Source organism: Phlebotomus argentipes, unplaced genomic scaffold (genome assembly GCF_947086385.1).
Source record: "Phlebotomus argentipes unplaced genomic scaffold, Phlebotomus argentipes genome assembly contig_75, whole genome shotgun sequence".
In the NCBI taxonomy this organism is placed as follows: domain Eukaryota; kingdom Metazoa; phylum Arthropoda; class Insecta; order Diptera; family Psychodidae; genus Phlebotomus; species Phlebotomus argentipes.
This window is the reverse complement of record NW_026776170.1, coordinates 830,774-853,421: the sequence shown is the minus strand read 5'-3', so window position 1 is coordinate 853,421 and position 22,648 is coordinate 830,774. Positions and strand designations below refer to the sequence as shown.

Genomic DNA, 22,648 nt, shown 5'->3' with positions numbered 1-22,648 from the left:
GAAATTGTTATGAAGCGTAATATGTACATATGCATACTATATTCATCAAGGTTCTAAAAAATGTCATCCCTGACTTTTTATGCTCTCATTAGCTTAACTAATTGAGTGAGTGTACCAATTAGCAAACACGTTGTGAACACTGAAATACATTGATATTCCGGCGTGTGAAAACACGGGAAGTAAGTAAATCGAGAAGAGCAGGCAGGGAGATTAAAATAACATAGCAGAAAGGGCAAATATCTTATTCGTAGTCTGTTCTTTACTTAAACAATTAATAATTACTGATAATTTATTAACTTTTCACCCTTAATTAAATTGATGAATGTGGGTTAGCATTATGAATATATGTTAATAAATACATAGGGGCGGCGGTGGGTTTATTACTAGAAAGCTCAATTCTAGCCACTACAATGCTTAATTCTAATATCTCAGATTATGATTCTATCAAACCCAACAAGAGTGTAAAATTAGAATTTTTTTAAATAAACTTAGATTTTAGGGTTAAATTTTTATATTTACAATGATCAGAACTCCTGTTCTAATGACCCGAGCAGAATGATTCTGTACTTTTTGGAAACGTTTCACTAAGAGCCATCTTCACTTGAACAAACTAACTTGGTTTATCCACCGCTAGAGAAGCTATAGTTGCAGAAATGATTTTTCTTTCCCAATTATCTCGGATGAAAACCTATAAAGCTTATAAAAATTTAAATGTGATGCAGCCCTTTGCAACGACACCTATGCAAACGGTTTGATAATGTACATATCTGCGGAGATATATCGGGTCAAAGTTACCACTTTTACCAGCTCATACCTCCGTTTTTGTCTACTCGATTTCGATTACTACTTCACCAAAAGAAGTTTCTCAGTGTCCTAAGTAGGCTACATTCACCATTACACTGCGACGTCATCAGTGATGCAGCATATGGAATTAATTTACATTTCACTGTGAAATGTGTGCACATGTAATGTAAAAAAAAAAAACAATATAGTATATTTATTTTATAGTCCAGGTCAGGATCTTTTAAAAACAAGTAATATTATGAGATTGAAACTATAAAACAGAAATTAAAGCATTTGATATTTAATTTTTCAAATATCCTGATTTTTACATTTCATATTGTCTAATACGGGCAAAGGGAGAATAAATATGTGATATTGCTTCACACCACTCTCACATATAGTGCAAAAAATGCCCAGAATTTAAACTCCATATTTCTGGTGTATGGTCACCATGCGGTAGTTAGCCGCTTGCTCGGTGTTAATCTCTTTATGTTTAGTATGCAGTTAAAAGCCGGGGAAGTAAGAAACAAAATGTTTCTTCCTACAAGGGTAGCTTCACAGAGACATCACAATGCAATACAATGTCATAAAATTTCAATCCCTATAATGTTGAGGAATTCCATTTTTAAATAATGACTTTAACATTTTTAAAATAGTTATAGAAAGTTTTGTCCAAGTTTTCGACTGTTGATAGAATAGAAGTTGAAGAAAATCGCCTTTTCGGTTTGAAATATTGGTGTAAAAGATAATATAGAGATAAGCTTTTCCAGACCGGAAACCCACTTTTCTCAACTTCTAGTTATGGATATATATTTTTTCTGAATTTCTATAAATGTGAGACGTAAAGATCTTTTGTATGTGGCCTTAAATTATTCAAAAAATGGATAAATATAGGAAAATTAACTAGGAAAGAGTTGAATTGTTATGGGGAGGAGCACTTTCTGGTGGAAACCGTAGCTGTATCGGGAGATAAAGAGCCTAACGGACAAGTCCCGCCATCAGCAGAGACAATGCCACCAGTAAATCAGCAAAAACAAATCACAGACAAAAAGGGACGACAACACATGCATCTGCCCAGCCGGATTGCACTGGACATCCAGAATGAGGACCATTCATTCATGGCGACCATGGCGAGCACAGAAGCGCATCAGAACGATTGGAGGAACACACACGAAATCGTTAAGTTTGCAGAGCTTGAGGAAGATAAAGATCATCAACTACAGATCTCTGCGCTTCAACATTTTAGACTTGAGTCGTGAAAAAAAATCGTTCAAGACAATTTGCATGAAGACATGGCCAACAAAAGAGTGCAAAATACGAAAACTATACACGGTACACAGGGCTGCCTATGGCTAAGTTCTTATCAAAAAAGAATCCCCAATTTCCTGAAAAACCACAGTAAATTGCACCAAAACTGCAAAGAAGTTGATTAAAAATCTCATAAGATTTTCGCGTACTTTCTTGTCATTTTTTTAAACAGAAAAAAAAACATTAGCAAGTATATAGACGCTATAAGCGGTCACAAAAAAATAGTTAGATATTTCATTAAGATTCAATTTGTGTCACATATTTTTTATTACAAATTCTGTTACACGTGCAACATTTTCTGTATTTCTCAGAAATAACAGGTCGTTTTAATAGTCTCAAAACAGGTGATTTTTGGTGTGATCTTCTTGCAGCAGATACTTAGAAACCACACTGTTTTCTATAATTTTTTTTATTCAGTTGATTTTTTTTTCTTGAAATAATAGTTTTTTCTCAATTTACCGTGTCGTTTTCTCGTATGCAGCCTCATATAAATATTAAGCAAATTTTATATTGGTGACAGAAAAAAAACATTATTGAATAATTTCTGCTTACAAAATGCGTATCAAATGATGTATTTACATTATTTAAAAAAAAGATATTTCTAATTTCCATTGCATTTCTGTAGTAAATGTATGTAATGTGCAGAAATTTTGACAAACTGTATGAGTAGAAAGTATGTGAAAAATAAAAAATGACTTTTTAAAATTAATTATTAAATAATAAAATAGTAGATTTTTTGTGAAATTACTTCCCGCGATGATAATTCTAAAAAGTTAATTCCGTGTTTCTCAATTCTGGATAATCACCATCACACGAAATCTGAATAGATATTTGAAGGGGCTATTGGCGTGTATGTTGTTTTTTCTTCTTTTCAATTCTTCTATGTGCTTTCTAGGTTTTGCCATACCAAATGAATTGAATCGATTTTCAAATCCGTGAGCGCTTCGCGAGCATTGTGTCGGAGGATTGCGCTTCGCGGCATCAATGAGAGCTGCCGAGGACTACGATATTTTAATTTAAAATATTCTTTCCGCCTCCTTCCCAGGAGGTTATACTTTTTTGCGCGCGCTTTTCCCACCCTGTCGCACTGTCTCCCTCAAATGTATGGACTCATCACACCGAGGAATCCACCTTGGGCGCTCACTCAACACCACTTTTTACTCTTCTGCTTCGCCGCTTGCACAATTTTTCATTGCTAAATCGTAATATGAATTGATTGTATATAGAATAACCACTTTCTGTGCATAAGAAACCTGAAATGTTCTTCTCGAATATAGGGATACGAGAATACTTTTATGATTTTATTTTTCTGAAAACAGCCTAATTGTGTCGCTAGGGGAAATTACACATTTGAAAATATTTAATATTTTTAATTAAAACGCAATACGTATAAATATTGTATATAATTGTATTTAACAGTTTCTTTTGGTAATTGTCTATTTAATTCATTTTCCAACAGCCAAAAATATAATTATTGACAGCAGCAAAAGTGAATAAGTGTGAAGTGTGGGTGAATATACCTTGTAAATTCATATTAGGGTATATATAAGGGATTTTATTCTACTAAATTTTATAGTATCTCTTTGTGGGGGATTCATTCGTTTTAGCAGAATTTTGGAAGCTGAGATTCACATCACAGCTACCAAATAAAAGATTTTCCATCACTTTGCAGTGAGAAATGGAAATCCACGCTGAAACATTGATTGGCATATGGAGGGTGGGTGAATGATACTAATAGCAGGAAAAAAAAAACAATAGTAATTCCCAGCTCCCTCATGAGCACATACGAAGCGTCTGCTTATCCACAATGTGATGAATTCACGAAAAAATAGGAGTTATTTTTTGAGTTCGTTCGTCGTTTCATTCGACGTCACTATCTGGTCTGTAGCACCTAAGCGATACAAAATATCATACTGTTTGCATCAAAGGTTTAAAATATGCTGTCAGGCATACTTTTAATCATATTTCTTCTACAACGACTACTTTCTTCAAAAAATGGTCCACTCAAATTAGACTGCCATTTTGAATACCTCTAAAATACATTTTCCTATAACATAAATCGACCACATATTGAATGTGTACTTTCCTTATGGAAAGATTTTTGTGAATGTGTGCATATGAGATCACGATTTTAATCATGACATTCCTATAGTCGCGACTTAAGTCACTATATTTCACAACACCTAAATTTGGTACTAATCTTCACGAAAAATAAGAGAAACTGAAATCTAAATGGCTTTCTACATTCAATAGAAAAGAAATCACACATTACAAACATATTAATGTGCTGTTTTATTCGGAAAAATGGGGGCTAAGCCTCGTTCACAGTGTGTACGAAACTAGTCGTTGCTATGAAGTAGCCAAGTTTCTTCTTGCATTAGCAGATAGGTATAAAGCGCCTTACATACCCCCACTTCAAGCTTCAAATTTATCCGGACTCAAGATTTAAGGACTCAATTTTCAAACATAATAATGATCATAACTGCGATTCTATGTAACTAATTTGATTTATTTTGCGGTCATTAAATAGGTTTCACTAAGAGCCATCTTTTACGTGAATCTTAAAATGTGGTAGAACCACCGCTAAGATGGCCAAAATCATAAGAACAATTTTTAATATTTAAAAACCGAATAACTCGGAACAAAAATCGAAACAAACACCATATTGAATTAAGTCTGAACGTCCATATCGCGGCGAATCGGTTTTACATTTCGATAATATTTTAGTATATTGTAGTTCATATTCATACTTATCCAACACTAAGCTGCAACAGTCTCGTATATCGACGATAGTAGAACACAATTGTATTGCAGGCAAAGATTATCAGTAGGCAAATAAAAAAATTGCGTGTTTGGAACGTATAAATTTTGCAGTCAAATAATGATGCTGTAGTAACAACAATAAAAAAAATTAATACGCACAGGGTAAAATATGTTATTAGACAAAGAAATGACAACACTTTAATTTATTTTTACAGCTGGATTACGATTCAGATGAAGGATCACCACGATCTTGTTCAGATGTGGAAAGCTTTCAAGGCAAAATTGTCTACAACTCCGATGGTAGCGCCTACATCATCGACTCAGATAATGATTCCCTTTCACATATATCAGATTCCTGCGGTGCAGGTAAGTTTTATGGGTAATTTTATTTATTAAATATCTCTAATGTGGGTATTTCTTTTTTCAGGTGTCGTCTCACCAAATAATCCAAAAATCCATTCATTTAGAGTTGTAATGGCAAGGGAAGCATCTGTAAATATTAGTGAACTGAATAGGATATCAAAGCCAGTGCTAATGTGTTTCATATGTAAATTAAGTTTCGGTAATGCAAAATCATTTGGTATACATGCCAACAGTGAACACAACCTCAATTTGCTTGATAGTGAAAAAACATTGCTTAGTCGTGAATATTCGAGTGCCATACTCCAAAGAAATATTGATGAGCGTCCACAGATATCATTTCTGGAACCGCTTATAAACCACCAGATCGCTCATATGGGTACACAAGAAAAGGTTACGGAGTCACCAGTAATTGCGGAAGCAGATAAACCCACAACACCTGCACCTGTTACGCCTGAGCCTGACCCACCGGATACACCAAAGCCGGGCGAAGCAACTTTGCCGCCACCAAAGTCACCACCCGCCCAGCATCCTACACCTCCTATCGAGGTTAAGAACTACAGCTCAAATATGTCTCCAACATCTACAGTTGCTCCAAGTTTCACGATCGGTGCTTGCCCCGATCACATAAACGGCCGCCCGCTCGGTGTGGACTGTATAAGGTAAGCATGTGATCAACATACACTGGATGCCAATTAAATTAAGTATTTATTTTTCTTAACATTTTTTCTGGTAGAAGAATCATTTCCAAAAAGTACAAAGGAATCTGAAAATAGTTTAATATAGCAATTCTCACTCACACAAAAAATGTTAAATATGTGTTTTATTGGTTTAACACACGCCTTGCGCTATTCTGAGTTACACATGTAAGGCTTTAATTGGCGAATGTGTAAAAAAAAATTAACTACTTGTGCTAAAAATTTTAACATTTGTGCAAAAAACAAAGTGACAAATTGGAAACTGCAGCATAACTTGCAAACTTGAATCAATTTGCAATCATGGCTCTAAATTTCAACCATGAACATGAAAGATGTTTGCAGCCAATGTTCATTGGGAATTAAGATTGTCTTTTAGTAAGGGTCTTTGTTGACTCAATGTTCGCCAATTTCTCATATTCCTTGACATTGTGTATTGAATTTTCCCCATTGTCCTGTTCGTGCTGACTTATCCTATATAAGCGCATAAGTGAGAAGTCAGGAGTGTTCAATTATGAGTGGTTTTATTATTTTTTTTCTTTGGACCTGTGAGGAATTGCCTGTAAATAATTGTCATCTAAATAACTAACTCGTCTGTATATTTTGGCGGATATACGGTATTTTTTACCATAAACTCTGTACTGACATGGTAATGCCAGGCTGAACATTTACGTTGGATCAAAAATGACCTCAATCTCCTTTGCAGATGTGAAATGATTCTCAGCTCAGCGCGTTTGGGATCCAGTTCACAAATTAGCACCCGCAACTCATGTAAGACCCTAAAGTGCCCACAATGTAACTGGCATTACAAATATCAGGAGACTCTCGAAATACACATGCGTGAAAAACATCCTGATGGTGAAAGTGCGTGTGGTTATTGTTTGGCTGGTCAGCAACATCCACGTCTTGCTCGTGGAGAGTCATACACATGCGGTTATAAGCCATACCGCTGTGAGATATGCAACTATAGTACCACGACAAAGGGTAATCTTTCAATCCATATGCAAAGTGATAAGCATCTGAATAACATGCAAGAGCTTAATAGCACACAATCTCTTGCCACAGCTACTGTAGTTCCAACCACAGTAGCTGAAGAAGCGCCCAAGATGATGATTAGTCAGGTGGGCACATCCAAACCAAAACCTAGCTTTCGATGTGATGTGTGTTCTTACGAAACTAGCGTAGCACGTAATTTGCGCATACACATGACAAGCGAAAAACACACTCATAATATGGCAGTACTGCAAAACAACATAAAACATTTGCAAGCACTCAGTATAATACAGCATTCTCAAAACATGGGACAAGCGACTATGCCGATGACACAGAACATGCCGGGATCAATCCAAAATTTTCTTCCTGAAGCTGCGCTCGCGGACATTGCATACAATCAAGCGCTCATGATACAACTGCTACAGCAAGCGGGAGGTTCTGCACCAACCTCACAAGCCTCAGGTGAGTACTTTGATTATAAATAAAAAGAAATTTTTCAAAGTAATTATTGAAACTTATCTTTTACTCCTGGAAATGTATTTTTTCGAACTAAAATATAATATATTAAATAGCAGGTATACAATTTTATTAATCCTTTATATATTTAGTCAATATCATCCTAAAATAGGCAGTGGATTAACAGATTGCAAATAAAGTTTGGGTCCTGTTACGTTTTTATGTCGTTACATTGTGGCCTTAAGCAATGATACTATACACCAGAAATGACCCTATTTGCTACTATTCTATACTATATTATGGATATGTTATATAAGTTCATTGATAACGATGTATACCGAAGCAAGTTATATGCCATGCTGTATTCAGAGTCTGGCTTTGCATTACAGCTACTACTAAAAAATCAAATCTCGTCTAATTTCCTAGCAATTTTCGTTCTATTTTTTCCGATCTTTATAATTTTAGGCCTATTGGAAAGGTTTTGCAAAATTCGTCAACAATTTTAAACTACTAAAGTCTATCTGACCACCGTTTGAGGCCGCAATATCAATATGTATTATTATTTTTTGAAATTATATCAAAAAACTTTTCCAATGCCAACTTAATTTGATATAATGTTTTAGTATCCCAATAGTCCAGTTTGAGTCATTTTCAAAACGTGGTTTAAATTTTCTGTCAATGCCATAGAACTATGTGTATAATGGTTAGAAATTTTCATATGTAAGTTTGGATGTATTTTCAGTTTAACTTCTATCCGAAATTACTAATTTTAAATTTGAAAAGCTACAATTTATTACACGTTATGCGTGTGATATATTAAAGTATATTAAAGATGTAAACTATATTTAAAAGTTTATTTGTTCGGGCTGGCCTAGCTAGCTTATTCAGATGTTAGCCCCTGAGTCGTTTATCAGCTATTTCTCTCTCTAAGTACAACTGCCATGGTGTCAAGTTCTCTAGAATTCTCTCTTTCTTATGGGACTCTTATGGATTCTGCTACCACGCGAGTGGAAGAGGGAGCTTATTCTCCGCAATATTGTGACTGATCATTACGTGTAGCTCTATAGTATTTTTATGCATATCATACCATATCATTTATACCGAGCATTTACTAGACATCTTCACATATATTTAAGTGGACAAATTATCCTATCTTAACAAAATTATCTTTAATTTTCAATTAAATCGATTAATTTAAAAAAAAAAATCTGATTTGGCGTAAGACAAAGTAATTTCCCTAAATTACTTTTAATTTCATGACTGTAACAATTAGATCATTATAAAATATTAAACTCTACGCCATGTAAATTTTCCATAAATTCTTTATTTCCTCTTAATTTATTTACAGAATCGTTATTTACAGAATTTTTTATGACAAATGATTTTAAAATCCCATCTCGCGCAATGCCAAATTCGTCTCTTCATCTCAATTTGGGAACACATTTAATTAATTAGAGATACTTATCTTATAATTGTACATATTAGGGGTATTTATCTACAGTTGGGAGAGAATTTGTATTTAACGATTTAATTATTGTTTTGATAATAAAATAATAAAAAATGTCTTAATGATTTGACCAAGGAATCGCGCAAAGTTTTTATAATCTATACATCGCAACTATCTGTTGCATTTTTTTTAATTCACTGTAATTAATTATAGGGCATACCTATATGGAATTGATAAAACGCAAATTTAAATGTAAAAAATTTTCATGACACATATTTTCAGGATGTGATTGATTTATTTCAGGTCGTGTTTCGCCAAATCCCACACTAGGGCTCAACTGTAATATACCTGAGCAAGACGTAGGCATGAATCCTGAAACATTTGAACCACCTTTCGATATTGATGTCCGACCTATGCATCTATTTACCTGTCTTGTGTGCACTACTTTTAGTACCAATAGTTTAGATGATCTCAATGGTCATCTATTGGCGGACAGAACACGTACGCCAGGTGCCGACGTAATGCTTATTCTTGGTAGTAACTATATCTGTCGTCTGTGCAACTACAAAACAAACCTCAAAGCTAACTTCCAATTACACAGTAAAACAGATAAACACTTACAGAAAGTAGCATATATGAATCACTTGCGTGAAGGTGGAACCACTAATGAATATAAATTGAAGTACAGCGGTACAAGCGTGGTGCAACTCAAGTGCAATGCCTGTGATTATTACACTAACTCCATTCAAAAATTAAGCCTCCACTGCCAACACATGCGTCATGATGCGCAGAAGCTCGTCTTCCAATATATATTGTCCCTATTGGAAACTGAGGACAATCCGACTGCATTCCATTGTCAGCTCTGCAACATCGTCGTGCCACACACGCTCGCTTTAATGCAACACGTGAAAAGCCTAAGACACATGCAAATTGAACAGATTGTTTCCTTGCAGCGAAGATCTGATGGATTTGAAGGACTCAGTCTAGCGGCGATCTATAAACTTGTAGACCCAGGTGAGTTGATAAAATAATGAAAAACATGATCTCAAGGGGACTAAATATGTTTAAAAAAAAATAAGAGTTTTTTGTGTTCCGTTTATTCTTCCGTCTGTCTGTTGTGTCGAAACACTATCACTGTGATTCTACTTTTCCGAAAGTAATGATTTTATGAACTACTCCTATTGCTTTATTTCTCTCACCACTGGGCAAGACAGTGGCTGAAAAAAATTATCCAACCACTTAATCTTGCCCGGTCTCGAACCGGGTCAATCCTAGCCCAGCGGTCCGGGGCATTACATACCGCGAAAATCTTCTTTGAATCTAATGATTTTGGGCTTATTGGAAATCTGGGTCTTGCAAATCTCTACAACTACTTGAAATAAAGAAAGTACATACATTTACCGTTTACACTTCTAATTAAAAAAAAATTATTTGAAAATAAGAAATGTTGTTTTAAAATCTAACAGTTTTTTTTTAATATTCAAAGCATACCGAGAATCCAATTTAAAGCGTTTTTAAAATGTGTCTATACTTATCAGTGGAAGACATAGAATGCGGGTTAAGATGGTTAAATATTTTATTTGAAAACTTAACGCACTTTTGTATATTTTGGTAAAATTAGTAAATAAGGCATTCAAGTGCTGAGTTGTTTTGTCATACGGTCGGTAACACTCACCGACTACACAGATATACACATGAGTATGATCAATAAGGTTAAGTTAATTAATAAAGGAAAACATGAATAAGAAATAGAGCCCAGAGAGGAGAATAGATAATGATAACAATAGGAAATTCATGGTAAAATTTGGAAATGGAGAAGAGAGAATGCATAAAAAAGGAATAAGAAGAGAATAGGGGAAAAAAGAAATCGAATAGGTAATAACAGAAAAAAATGATGAAAAGAGTTCTACTAATTGGATAAGATTGTGGATAGTGCCTGAAGAGCGATTGCATCAGGAACTGGAAATCCACAAGCTAAATAACCAAGGAATAGAACAGGAAAAATAAATAGATAAGAAGAAGAAAATCGAAGGAGATTGGTGGATAGATATAAGGGTTCACAGAGCCAAGTCCATCAAGCTGATAACCTCCCCAAGCACTAATTTATTCTATTCTTGTTATTATCTTCACTTCACTTCTGAGAAAAAATTTTGTCGACAATTACGAAGATGTCATCGTGCTTCAATATACCAACTCAGATATATTCTCTCTCATTTCGAACAGTTGGAGAATAAAATCATACTAACTGAAACACACGCGATTTACAATTTCGCTTTTGAACATCGCTGTTTCTGTGTCGATTAATGTGATCGTACAGCTGCTTTTACCGTTAACCTTGGTTCCTTTCAGCGAATCTACGACACAATCCACTCATTTAGATTTGGAGACGCGAACGCGACAATAATAATAATTATTATTATTGTTATTATTATTAAAATGATTTAAAAATAATAATTATTAAAAAGAAATAATACATAAAATTAGTCATAAAATAATAATTATTACCATTTATTTCGCCTTGTACAAGCTAGTCCTTTGAATATATCTTTTGGTACATGGTGTGACGCGAGAATATGGACGGCAAAATACTCACTTTACTCACCAGTGACTAATATTTTGAGGACCTAAGTGTCGTCTTGGTATGCCAAACTCAAAGACTGTCGGCGTGACAGAATTAGCATGATGGGATTGGGTAGCTAATTGATTATGCAATCTTGTCGGATGTTGTGACAGATTTTCAAGTTATATTGCCCCACCTTAGTCGCCAACAAATAATTTATCATTTCTTTTATACATTTTTCCATACAAATTTTGTTCTGCTCCTAGCATTCCATCTATTTCACATTAATTATAGGACTTTTGAACGTCCTTCAAAATTAAAGTTTTTGGTAAAATTTGTAATGGAGTCGGCTGATGTTAATAATATCTTTTTGTTTCTGATATATTTCATATATAAACAAAAACCTTTCAATTATTCTGTAAATTTGGGTATCTAGCCTCGCTATGTCGGCTGTGTTGCAAATCGCGAAACACATGCTTATCCACATTTCTAGGGACATCATTGGTTGAAAGTATATTTCATCCATATATATCCGAAATGTTAATAAGACAAATCAAGAACAATAATGAATACTTTTAATGCCTGTTACTTAGCACTATGGAAAAAACCTCTTTCTGATATTGAGCATGCCAATTATTGCGAAACATTATCCTAAGGTGAGGTAAAAAAATTATTTTAACTTTCTTGATTTCACAGATGAGGGCTCAGGGTGTAGTGCAGTCAAGAGCGAGGAGCAAAGCCCAACACAGTCGCCAATACGCGCAAGTGATATGAACGTCCCCAAAACCGCATCGCCATTGCGTTGTTCGCTCTGTAGCTTTCAGTGTACTGGACAGACAACACTAGAACGCCATATCGCGTCATGCTGTGGAGAAGAAGTAGTATCCGAAGAAGCCACACCATGCGAGGAAGATGCAACAGAAGAAGTTGCCTGTCCGTTATGTCAAGAAGCATGTCCTGATAAAGAAGTACTTGAAAAACATGTAGTAGCGGCTCATAGTGTAAGCACAGATGGTCTGTCGCGATTGCTACACCTTGTTGACACTTGGCCAACGAAACGACAAGATGGTGCTTCAACTGAAATTGAATGCAGTGCATGTGGGAAAAGCATGAGGAACTTTCACGAGTTATTGGCACATTCAAACGAGAAGCAGCATTTCCATCATACCAACGATGCTTATGTTTGCATCCTCAAGAGTTGCCAGCAGGTAGTTATAACAAACTGTTTTGAAAATTTTCGTACATCTTTTAACAAATTGCTTAAGGTCTTTCCCAACATCCCGCCGCTCATTCAACACTACAAGGACACACATCTTAATATTGTCATTAGTGAACGACATGTGTACAAGTACAGATGCAAGCTATGTAGTCTTGCATTCAAAACGCAAGACAAACTCAACAAACATTCAGTTTATCATGCAATGAGAGACGCTACCAAATGCGGTAATTGTGGACGTAGTTTCCGTACGGCTGTTGCATTACAGAAACATATGGATCAGGTCAGTATTCTTATTTTTACAGGTATGAGAGTAGTCCTTACTCATTTGTGTAAATTAAGGAGAGGAGAAAAAATTAGACACATCCGTAGAAACATGATACCGGCATTTTCATATATACTATTGAAAGACTCTTTATACACTTTTGTGATTTATTAAATATTTACGCAATGTTAAAATAGAAGAGACCCGTCGTGCCAATGGACAAGAAATCATATTAAAGATAAAGCTATAAAGAGAGTAACGCAGAAGCAGACCTCTCTTATTCGAAGAATGCCAAACTACTGAATGTACTAAAAAACATATTCAACGGCAAACAGGAATGAAGACTGCGATATTTCTCACAATAAAATTGTAAATGAAAAATAAAAATCAATTATTATGACAAGCAGCACGCAATTTTCAGTTCACAAAATAGAGATTAAACAAATAGTATACATTTGGACTTTTTAAAGCGGAATTAAACCATGCTATGGCGATTGCGAGATATAGCCATTGTTTTAGTTATTACTTTATATTGAATTCAAATCAAGTTTACCTTGCCACATTTCGAGAAGGCTACATAAATCTTCATTCTTCTTAGGCTAACACATTTGTTGTTTATTAGCAATTTTCTTTTTATGTACATATCTATCGTTTCTACCATGAAAATAATGTTTTTAACAATATTGTTTGTTAATAAATACGAATAATATTAAGTGACCCTTTTGAAGGTGCACACCACAACAAATCTTGGTGAGGATTTCGTATCGAGCATAGCGATCAAATCTGAATTGGACTCAGAGTCTGTGAATGATGAGGGTGTTCAAGAATCACCTGAACCAGACGTTGATGACTTAACCTGCCCAGATGATGGTACCGAACGGAAGCACCACTGCCACAAATGTCGTGTAGCCTTTACGCAACATAACTTTCTTTTACAACATTATCGTTCGCCCACACACCGACGGAACGAATCTCGACTAACAGCTAGCGCATATCCAATTGAGAAGTACCTGGATCCCAACCGACCCTTTAAGTGTGACATCTGTCGCGAAAGTTTCACGCAAAAAAATATTTTATTGGTACACTATAACAGCGTATCACATTTGCATAAAATGAAGAAGCACTCAGAAACATCCACTCCATCATCGTCGCCTAGCAATGATCTAGAGCGTTTCATAGAAGACTTAGAAGACTCCCCTGAAATCGAAGAGGAAATAAAAGGAGCTATAAAAAGAAAACTTCCAGAAGATGATTACGAAAGCCCAAAAAAACGCTTTAAGTGTGATATCTGCAAAGTAGCTTACGCTCAAGGGAGTACTCTAGATATTCATATGCGCAGCGTTTTGCACCAGACACGAGCATGTCGTCTGCAGGTATGTTCAAATCACCAACCACAAGGTTCATTTCCTTTTTGCGAATCTATTATTTAGGAAACTTCTACACAATAACATTACTTACTGTTAAGACACATCATTCTACAGTGACACATGATCTTGGGTATTACGCCACCTTACACTATATATATATATATATATATATATATATATATGTGTGTGTGTGTGTGTGTGTGTGTGTGTGTGTGTGTGTGTATGTATATACATATAAGTCCTGAAACGACAGAAATATTCTGCAGAGAACACAAGTCAATAATTATGAATAAAGAGATTCTAGTTTAAAAGAATTTTAGTATATGGATTTTGTAATATTACTATATTTATAGGAGCAACAACAACTCATACCAAAGGTGCAGCGGGATATCTCAACAGCGACGGTACTGGTATCAGCCAGTGTGAGTCCCACGCCATCCACCATTAGTGGCACGGACTTGGTGAATCCTAGTCTTGAGGACGAACAGCCCAAAATTAACAACCATGTGTACAAAACACTACTTGAAAACTTCGGCTTTGATTTGGTAAAACAATTCAACGAAATCAACAAACATAGTGGCGAAGGTGTACGTGAGGAAGAACGCTACTACTGCCGCCATTGCAAGAAAACATTTTCCAGCATTTTCGTCCTTAAATCTCATTGTGAAGAAATGCACAATGAGACCATTCCAGTGGATTTTCTTGAGAAATTTGCGGAGAAGTTTAAGACATACTACTTTGAATCGGGTTATTTGGAGGCCGCTGATGCTTTAGATTTTAGCAAGAGGCCTGAAGGACTCAAGGGTTCTCCGAATTCCACTTCTAAGATTATTTCATCCACAATTCCTGTTTCCTTTTCCATAGCCTCCACATCTACACTTAAAATACCTCAAGTTACTACTAGTGAGACCGCTCCGACTATTGACACGGACACTGGTTTTCTGTCGCAGAAGCTGTTAGAACAGCAAAATTTATCCTCTCTGCCACCCAATGTGGCAGCCAATTTATCTCACAACCTATCCCAGAGCTTCCAAACAATCCATAACTTTGGCAACAATTTGCCCTTCAATACTCTTGATATGATCAACCTCATGCAGATTCACCATCTCATGTCGCTGAACTTCATGAACATGGCGCCACCTCTTATATATGGTGCTAGTCAGAATTCAGCAGCAACAGCCACAGTGTCAACATCTGATCTTCCGTCACCACAAACTCAGCAATTATTACAGCAGCATCCAGTCGCTACGCAGATAGCAGCAACAAATCAGGTGAATTTTATATATTTCAAAATATTTTCGGTTACACATAAGAACGCCACAGTTGCGTTATCAAATTTCACCGGCGGCAGAATGTTTCATTACAGTATAATTCAAAAATCTTTCTAAAGTTAAGACTTTCAAAAACCAGAATTTAAAGCAGAAGCTATCCTGATTACTGTTCTATGTGAGAACTAGAACATATGCTTTGCGATTTGAGTACATATACATATATAGTGAATTTTAAAACTAATATGGAAGACCAATGATAATTTTTAGTTAAATTGCTACAAAGAGTGATTGGAGAAGGTGTTTTTTCTCCTCAATACAGTCATCGCACCTTGAGTTCTTGCATTTTATATCGCAATCATTACCATGCTGGTCACTAAACGGGCATCTTCTAATTTGTTTAATTATTGTACTGTATCATAGAGGATAAATTGTTATATCTATCACCATTGAATAAATTGAAATGAAGGGTTACAGAACAAGGGATTCAGCTTTTATGACATTTTTACCAATTAATAGGTGCAGGGCAATCAAAAACGAGCCAGAACACGAATAACAGATGAACAGTTGAAAATTCTGCGTGCTCACTTTGACATAAACAACTCACCAAGTGAGGAAAGCATAATGGAAATGTCCAAAAAAGCTAACTTGCCGATGAAGGTAAACATAACTTAAATCAGGAAGGAAAACACTCACTCTTGTCCGTTGCAGGTGGTAAAGCATTGGTTTAGGAATACATTGTTTAAAGAACGTCAGCGCAACAAAGACTCACCTTACAATTTTAACAATCCACCGTCGACTACTCTGAATTTGGAGGAGTACGAGAGAACAGGTCAGGCAAAAATCATCAAGTTGATAAGTGAGGAAGCAACTTCTAAAGTGTATTCCGCCATTGAAGAGCATAAAGACCTCCCAGAAACCGTATCTCCGAAACTAGATTTAGTGAAGCAGGAAATGGAGATATCAGAAGAACGGATATCAAAACTTGAAGAAGCTGATCAGAGTGTGAGTGGATGTAATAATTTGTCCAACAATGGAGAGCCTCTATATGGCAACTTTGAAGGCAAATCAGAGATTCCTGAATCAGTATCACGACCACAAACACCCATGAGCGCATTTGGAAACATAGGGGATTTATTGACTCCACCTATTGATGGACAAAATATGGGGCCTCCTAAAAAATATCAAATACCAACAAAGATTTTTGACAAAGGAGTTGTTCCCACATTTGACCCACCACAGACTAGTGTTGTACAGACACCTCAGAGTAGCTCCTCATCCAGCGGCAAAAGGGCCAATCGCACCCGTTTCACGGACTACCAGATTAAGGTGTTACAAGAATTCTTCGAGAACAACTCTTACCCAAAAGACAGCGACCTCGAGTACCTCAGCAAGCTTTTACTGTTGTCGCCACGTGTCATTGTTGTGTGGTTCCAGGTAAGCTTCCATAAAACGTCAATCGAGCAATATCTATTTATAAGGAAATTTTCGGTTTTGACAAAATCAAATGTGTTTTTTTGCATGGCAAATGTAAAGAATTAAAGCGTTTATGTGGATCTGCGTTGACTTGTATTCTAACTTCATCTTGTTACATCTAGGTATAATTCGAGAACCGAATTATTACAAGTGGGAAGCCATTTACATAGGATCAAATAATCTACATTTTGAATTGTTATGCTTCTCAATTATCTAGCGAGAAATCAACATGCAAATTACACTAAAGAATAAAAGTATGCAGTGCTATTGAAATTTTTTGATGTCAAATCCAACCCCATATCCCTCCGTCCGCCATTTTGAACACCCCTAAAATAAGCTCTCTTCATTTGTTCAGCCCCTATGGCATACATCAATCACAAATTCTTGCTTGTTATACCTGACCTCAAGACCTTTCCAACGAACCGGTACTTCAAAATCTAGGTCTTTCCTGGCCCTGATTTTAGATCATTGTATTGTATTTGTGTCATCCATATTTGCAAAGTGGAGAGTTAGCTGCCTAGCACTAGCAGCTGTTTGGCATATTGTGCTTTCAATAGAGTTTAAGTCGCGTAGCGCGACCTAAATAATCGTTAAACCTGTTCTTGGTCATTGACGAAGAGCCAATCCCTTGCCGCAGTCATGCCCCAGTGCCACACCCTCGCGCAACAGGTCGTTGTTAATTATCAATCAATCAATAATCAGTGGGGCGATGTAGTTAGTTACATTAGTTAGATTGTAGCGTAACAACCTTCGTTGTCAACACTGAGTTTCTATTAATTTTTTTTTTAAGTACGAATGAAATAAAAAAAACCTCAAGATTTCAAGTTTTTTTTTAACGTTTTCGAATTGAAAATACGTTAGTTAAGTTAGATCCTTTGTTCGAAGATGGTGCTGTTCAAATCTGCCTCATGCATAGTTAAAGAAGTTATCGCACCAGCCAAAAGAACCATGACACTTTTCTGCAAAAGTCATTGCGCAGAAATTAACTGTGAATATGTGATAATGATACATTATTAGTATTCAATTAAATGTAACATATTAGTCCTTTAAGAACAGACTGTCGCCTAGATTGACTATTTGGTTAAACATTGTATTGTCTGCGGTGAGATAATACTTAAACACGAATACAATTTAATTTTGAAAAAAAATTATAAAAGTAATTATGGATTTATAGAATTTTTTTTATAGTAAATTCATATTTCGCACCTTTCAGCTTAAAATCGAGTTTATCACGTTTCAAAGACATAATAAGCAACTACGTTGATTTTTTATGGCAATGCTGAACTTTAGTTATTTACATAAAATCTAAATGAAAATCGCGGCAGTTCTATGAAAAAACGAAATGTGTGATGTTTTGCTAATTTTTGAACAATAATTTTATACAAATATTATTATATACCTATTACCCGTATTGAGTGCATGAAATAGCAAGTATACTGTATGAAAGTAAGAGCATATGTGATTTTGATCATTACCTAAATGGGTATCCCAAGCGGCACATAACCGTTGTATGACGGTTTTCCAACCGTTTTCACTTGTAGACAAAGCCTCATATAACCGTAGGCAAAGTGATCGAAATTTGGTTGTAAAGGTTTACGTGGAGCATAGAAAAAACGGTTAAATAATTAACGCGATAAGAACATGCCAAGCATATTGCAGGAAAATCGCAAACCATCATACGTGTTTGTCTGCATTTCAAGCATGAGATATTTGTGCAAATATGCTCATCTTGTAGAGAATTTTTTTGTGAGCCCTGTGAAATATTGGCATCCCATCTTGGAAAGTGAAATTTTTTTCACCCATTTTCCGCGGGATTTTTTTAGGGTGACTGAGGAATTTGAACTTTGAGTTGACCAATCGAGCTGATAATTACTAAAATTATTCGAGAGCTCGATAAATTGATGCCAAAACCATCATCATAATCATTGCATATGAAGTGCAAAAGTATTCATGTGATTTCCTCGAAAAGCGCTTCAGATTCGAAGATTTCAGCGAGCGAGAGGAGCGAAACATATAACACGTAATCATGGACATCTTGATTATAAAATGAATAATAGAACAATTTTTTAAAAACTCTTCTAAATCGCATACACATTCAATAACAAATTGAACACAATAATAATAAATAATAAATTTATTCTTCCTACATTTTATTTTAGTGCTTTTCTTGTTATGAATGGATTCTCAGAAGAAAAATATAATTCACGCAAGCAATTAGTGTTCAATAAAATATATGTTGCAATAAGTTCTGATGAAGCCTTTGATATTGCCGCTCACTATCGCTTCCTCGGTAGCCACAGGGAGGATTTTAGCGGGGATATCGTGAAGATTTCGTGTCATATCAGTACGACAGGCAGCGAAAGGGTAGCGAAAATGTTCGAGGAATTCAAAATCCCAACTTTCAAATTTAACGTTGCTTTGATTATGTTTTGTACTGAGGGTAAAAAATTATAATTAAACAGTCGACAGCAATTAAATTCTCATCGATTGTGTTGCTGCGATACGGTAAAAGAATGGCATAATGCGTTGACCGGCCCAGGAAAACAATCAGAATCTGGAATGTACGGATCTATTCGGACACTAAAAATTATTCTCCTGATGCTCCTGAGGCAATCGTTACACCTCAAAGAATCTCATTCTCTCTCTTTTTCTTATGCTATAAAACATTTTGATTTGTTACAAGTTCTCTGGTTACTTTCAAGTTCGTTGGAATAGCGTAACGTTATTTGGTTGGACAGTAACGCTATTTTGTAAGACATTTCGTAACGTCATTTTTCACATTGTAAAAACAAAAAAATTTGTTACAAACCTTTATATTTCAGGTAGTATTTAAGTTTCGTTATTATGTGCCGCTTCTGATATGAAAAAGATTATGCAATAAGTGGAAAACTTCTGGATATATAATCACATCATGCACGTACTTGTGAAAATATACAGAGTATTTATCTGACTGTCGAGCCAAGACCGAAATCTTACCAACATAGATGTTTTTCATATATAAGTCTAACAAAATTTATGGACTCCAGAAAGAAACGCTCAATTGCTGGCTTCACTGACGTGGCTCCTCTTTAAACACTTGTAGACAAGTGATGCCAAAAATTCCAAACGCCATAAAGACATATATAAATGTAAAGGGATGTTTTAAATATAATGCATGTTGAAGGCTGGGCTCTCACAATTATCAATTTTTCATGCTTCACAATTACAAATTTTCACACTATTTTGTCTTGATATATCCGCAGGGAGAATCTTTATAAAATGATACGAGTAAATCTATATTATAGAGAGGTACCCTGAAAATATTTTAAAATCATACAATGATGTCTGTCAAGTTCTTTTTAATTAATAATTTTGTATTTTGACATTGAAAATATAGGTGTTACGTGTGTATGTGTGTGTGTGTGTCTATGAAGCAAAATAATTAATGCTTATTTTATGTGAACATTATCTTATTTTTTTCCAAATGCTGACTCATTGTGATGTGTCGCCGTTAGAATGCACGACAGAAACAACGAAAGATATATGAGAACCAACCAAATAACTCATTCTTTGAATCAGAAGAGAAAAAGTCTAACATCAATTACACGTGCAAAAAGTGCAATTTGGTTTTCCAGCGTTATTATGAGTTGATCCGCCATCAAAAGAATCACTGTTTTAAAGAAGAGAACAACAAGAAATCGGCTAAAGCACAGATAGCCGCAGCTCAGATTGCGCACAGTTTGAGCAGTGAGGATAGTAATTCAAGCATTGACGTGGGCCATCAGGCGATGGTAGCAGAATCTCAGGGCGAGGGACAGTTGCCGATGATGGCAACGCAACAACTCCAGACATTAATCGGTACCGTAACCTCACTATCACTACCCATATCAACGTCCCCTAACCCTGTCACTGTCTCAAGCAGCGCCATTGTTCATGAGCCGGAGCAAAGTACCCAGTTCTCTGGTCATGAAACCACTGACGTCGACAATCTAGGTCGAGCTGAGACATATCCAGCGCCGTTAGCACCCCCGCACTGTCCCAACGGGGGTGCCGACGATGCTATGCTGGAATGTGACAAATGCAGTGCCGTGTTCACTCGTCACGACCTCCATCGTGAGCACCACAGATTACACACTAGCGGATCCACGACACCTGATAAAGAAGACGATATGGACTGGTGTCGGTCTTTCGAGTCGCCTGAGCATAGTGACTCACAGTCACCAGGCGACATAGCAGAGGAAAGTGATGGAGCTCAAGATAATCAAGCTCAGCCGCCTACCAACAAACGACTGCGCACTACAATTTTGCCAGAACAACTCAACTACCTGTACGAGTGCTATCAAAATGAGTCCAATCCTAGCCGAAAGATGCTCGAGGAAATCAGCAAGAAGGTCAACCTGAAGAAACGGGTTGTCCAGGTAACCACCCATTCTCATAGGCTTAAGTCCTGCCTCGAGTCACCCAAAGCCTCATCGTCCTTATTATAGTAATTCAGAGACCCACCTTTATTTATTTATTACTCATATATCGCGGATCCTTACGATGAAAGAGATATGTTATCTGAATTTCTTTTGCAAACTGAAAATAACTTAATTTTTCTGAGGTATCTGAAATTTTAAATCTGAATATATTTGAAATGATTCATTTAAAAAAAATCAGTGACTAAATTAGTATTTAATCGGAGTTTAGAAATCTCGTCAAATTTTTAATGAACACAAGCTTTTTTAAATTACTCAGAAATATATTTTAAGTTGCTATAAGTCTTCACTGAACAATACTTTCAATACAGACTGACTATATAAAATTCAATCGCCTAAAATAATTTTTTTAAAAATTTGTAAATCTGTTGCAGTAAATCTATATAAATGTGCATTTAAAATATGAAAATAGCTTTTTGGTATGCCTTTTAAGTCTTTGTGTTCCAAGAAGTAGTTAAAAAAAAAAGAGCGGTGAAATTAAACAAATAAAAATCAGTTGAAATCTGCCCAAAAACGCAAAAACCTTTTCTGTATATGGTTCATTCTATGAGTTTACATAAAAAATAATAATTTTTTTTACGATTCACATTTCTGGAATGTAAATAAAGATTTTTAAGAATTGTAGCCAAGATTTATTCAAATTTTTTAAATAACGTTTTTGTAGTAATTTGTGCCCTACGCACAATGGAAAACTAATTCAAACCAGTTTCAAGTGTCAAGCAATTTAACTTTTTGTAAAGGAATAAGCGACAGAGAGCTACAGGCTTGAAAGTAAAATTTTTTGGAACTTTGCAGTGACTGTCATCTAATTGTATTCTTGGAAAAACCCCTATCAGTTAGTCTATACGGCACAGTGAAAAACGCGTTTTGTCCATGTTTCTCTCTAAATTCTTGTTAAAGACTCATCAGTTTTGAATAGGGACAGGGTAATTGCAGGATTTTTAAAAGTTTTGCTTCAAAAAATTTTCATATTCGCTTTTTTCACCTGGAATTCCTGTAACTTCGAATTGCTCAATGTATTTATATTTTTTGTGGTAAATGGACATTCATCTATCATATAAAACTGCGAGAACAACTGCTGCAATTCAATGTTGAATTTATTTTAAAAATCTGGTTCAAAACTCAAAACTGATATGAGAAAATTAGTTTCGTTTACTTTGTGGTTTCCCATTATTCTTAGATCATTGGATTTTTAACTAAGTTGCCGCGATAGTCACAAGTTTGTTGACATTCT

General features: G+C 35.5%; 1 protein-coding gene across 2 annotated transcripts in view; it reads left to right on the top strand.

The window, feature by feature from the left end:
- LOC132257112 (zinc finger protein 2) overlaps window positions 1–22,648 on the top strand; it is a 42,357-nt gene that overhangs the window by 16,665 nt on the left and 3,044 nt on the right. Inside the window, exons 3-14 of one of the 2 annotated variants that reach the window (XM_059753876.1) lie at window positions 5,070–5,220; window positions 5,282–5,876; window positions 6,616–7,364; window positions 9,109–9,819; window positions 12,062–12,573; window positions 12,631–12,864; window positions 13,575–14,219; window positions 14,567–15,484; window positions 16,001–16,141; window positions 16,193–16,918; window positions 20,452–20,794; window positions 20,859–21,046. In XM_059753876.1, the coding sequence (XP_059609859.1) occupies window positions 5,070–5,220; window positions 5,282–5,876; window positions 6,616–7,364; window positions 9,109–9,819; window positions 12,062–12,573; window positions 12,631–12,864; window positions 13,575–14,219; window positions 14,567–15,484; window positions 16,001–16,141; window positions 16,193–16,918; window positions 20,452–20,794; window positions 20,859–20,929 (5,796 nt within the window). In that variant the 3' untranslated portion in view covers window positions 20,930–21,046. Of the gene's footprint in view, window positions 1–5,069; window positions 5,221–5,281; window positions 5,877–6,615; window positions 7,365–9,108; window positions 9,820–12,061; window positions 12,574–12,630; window positions 12,865–13,574; window positions 14,220–14,566; window positions 15,485–16,000; window positions 16,142–16,192; window positions 16,919–20,451; window positions 21,355–22,648 lie in introns of those variants that run through there. The other variant, XM_059753875.1, reaches the window with a different exon arrangement.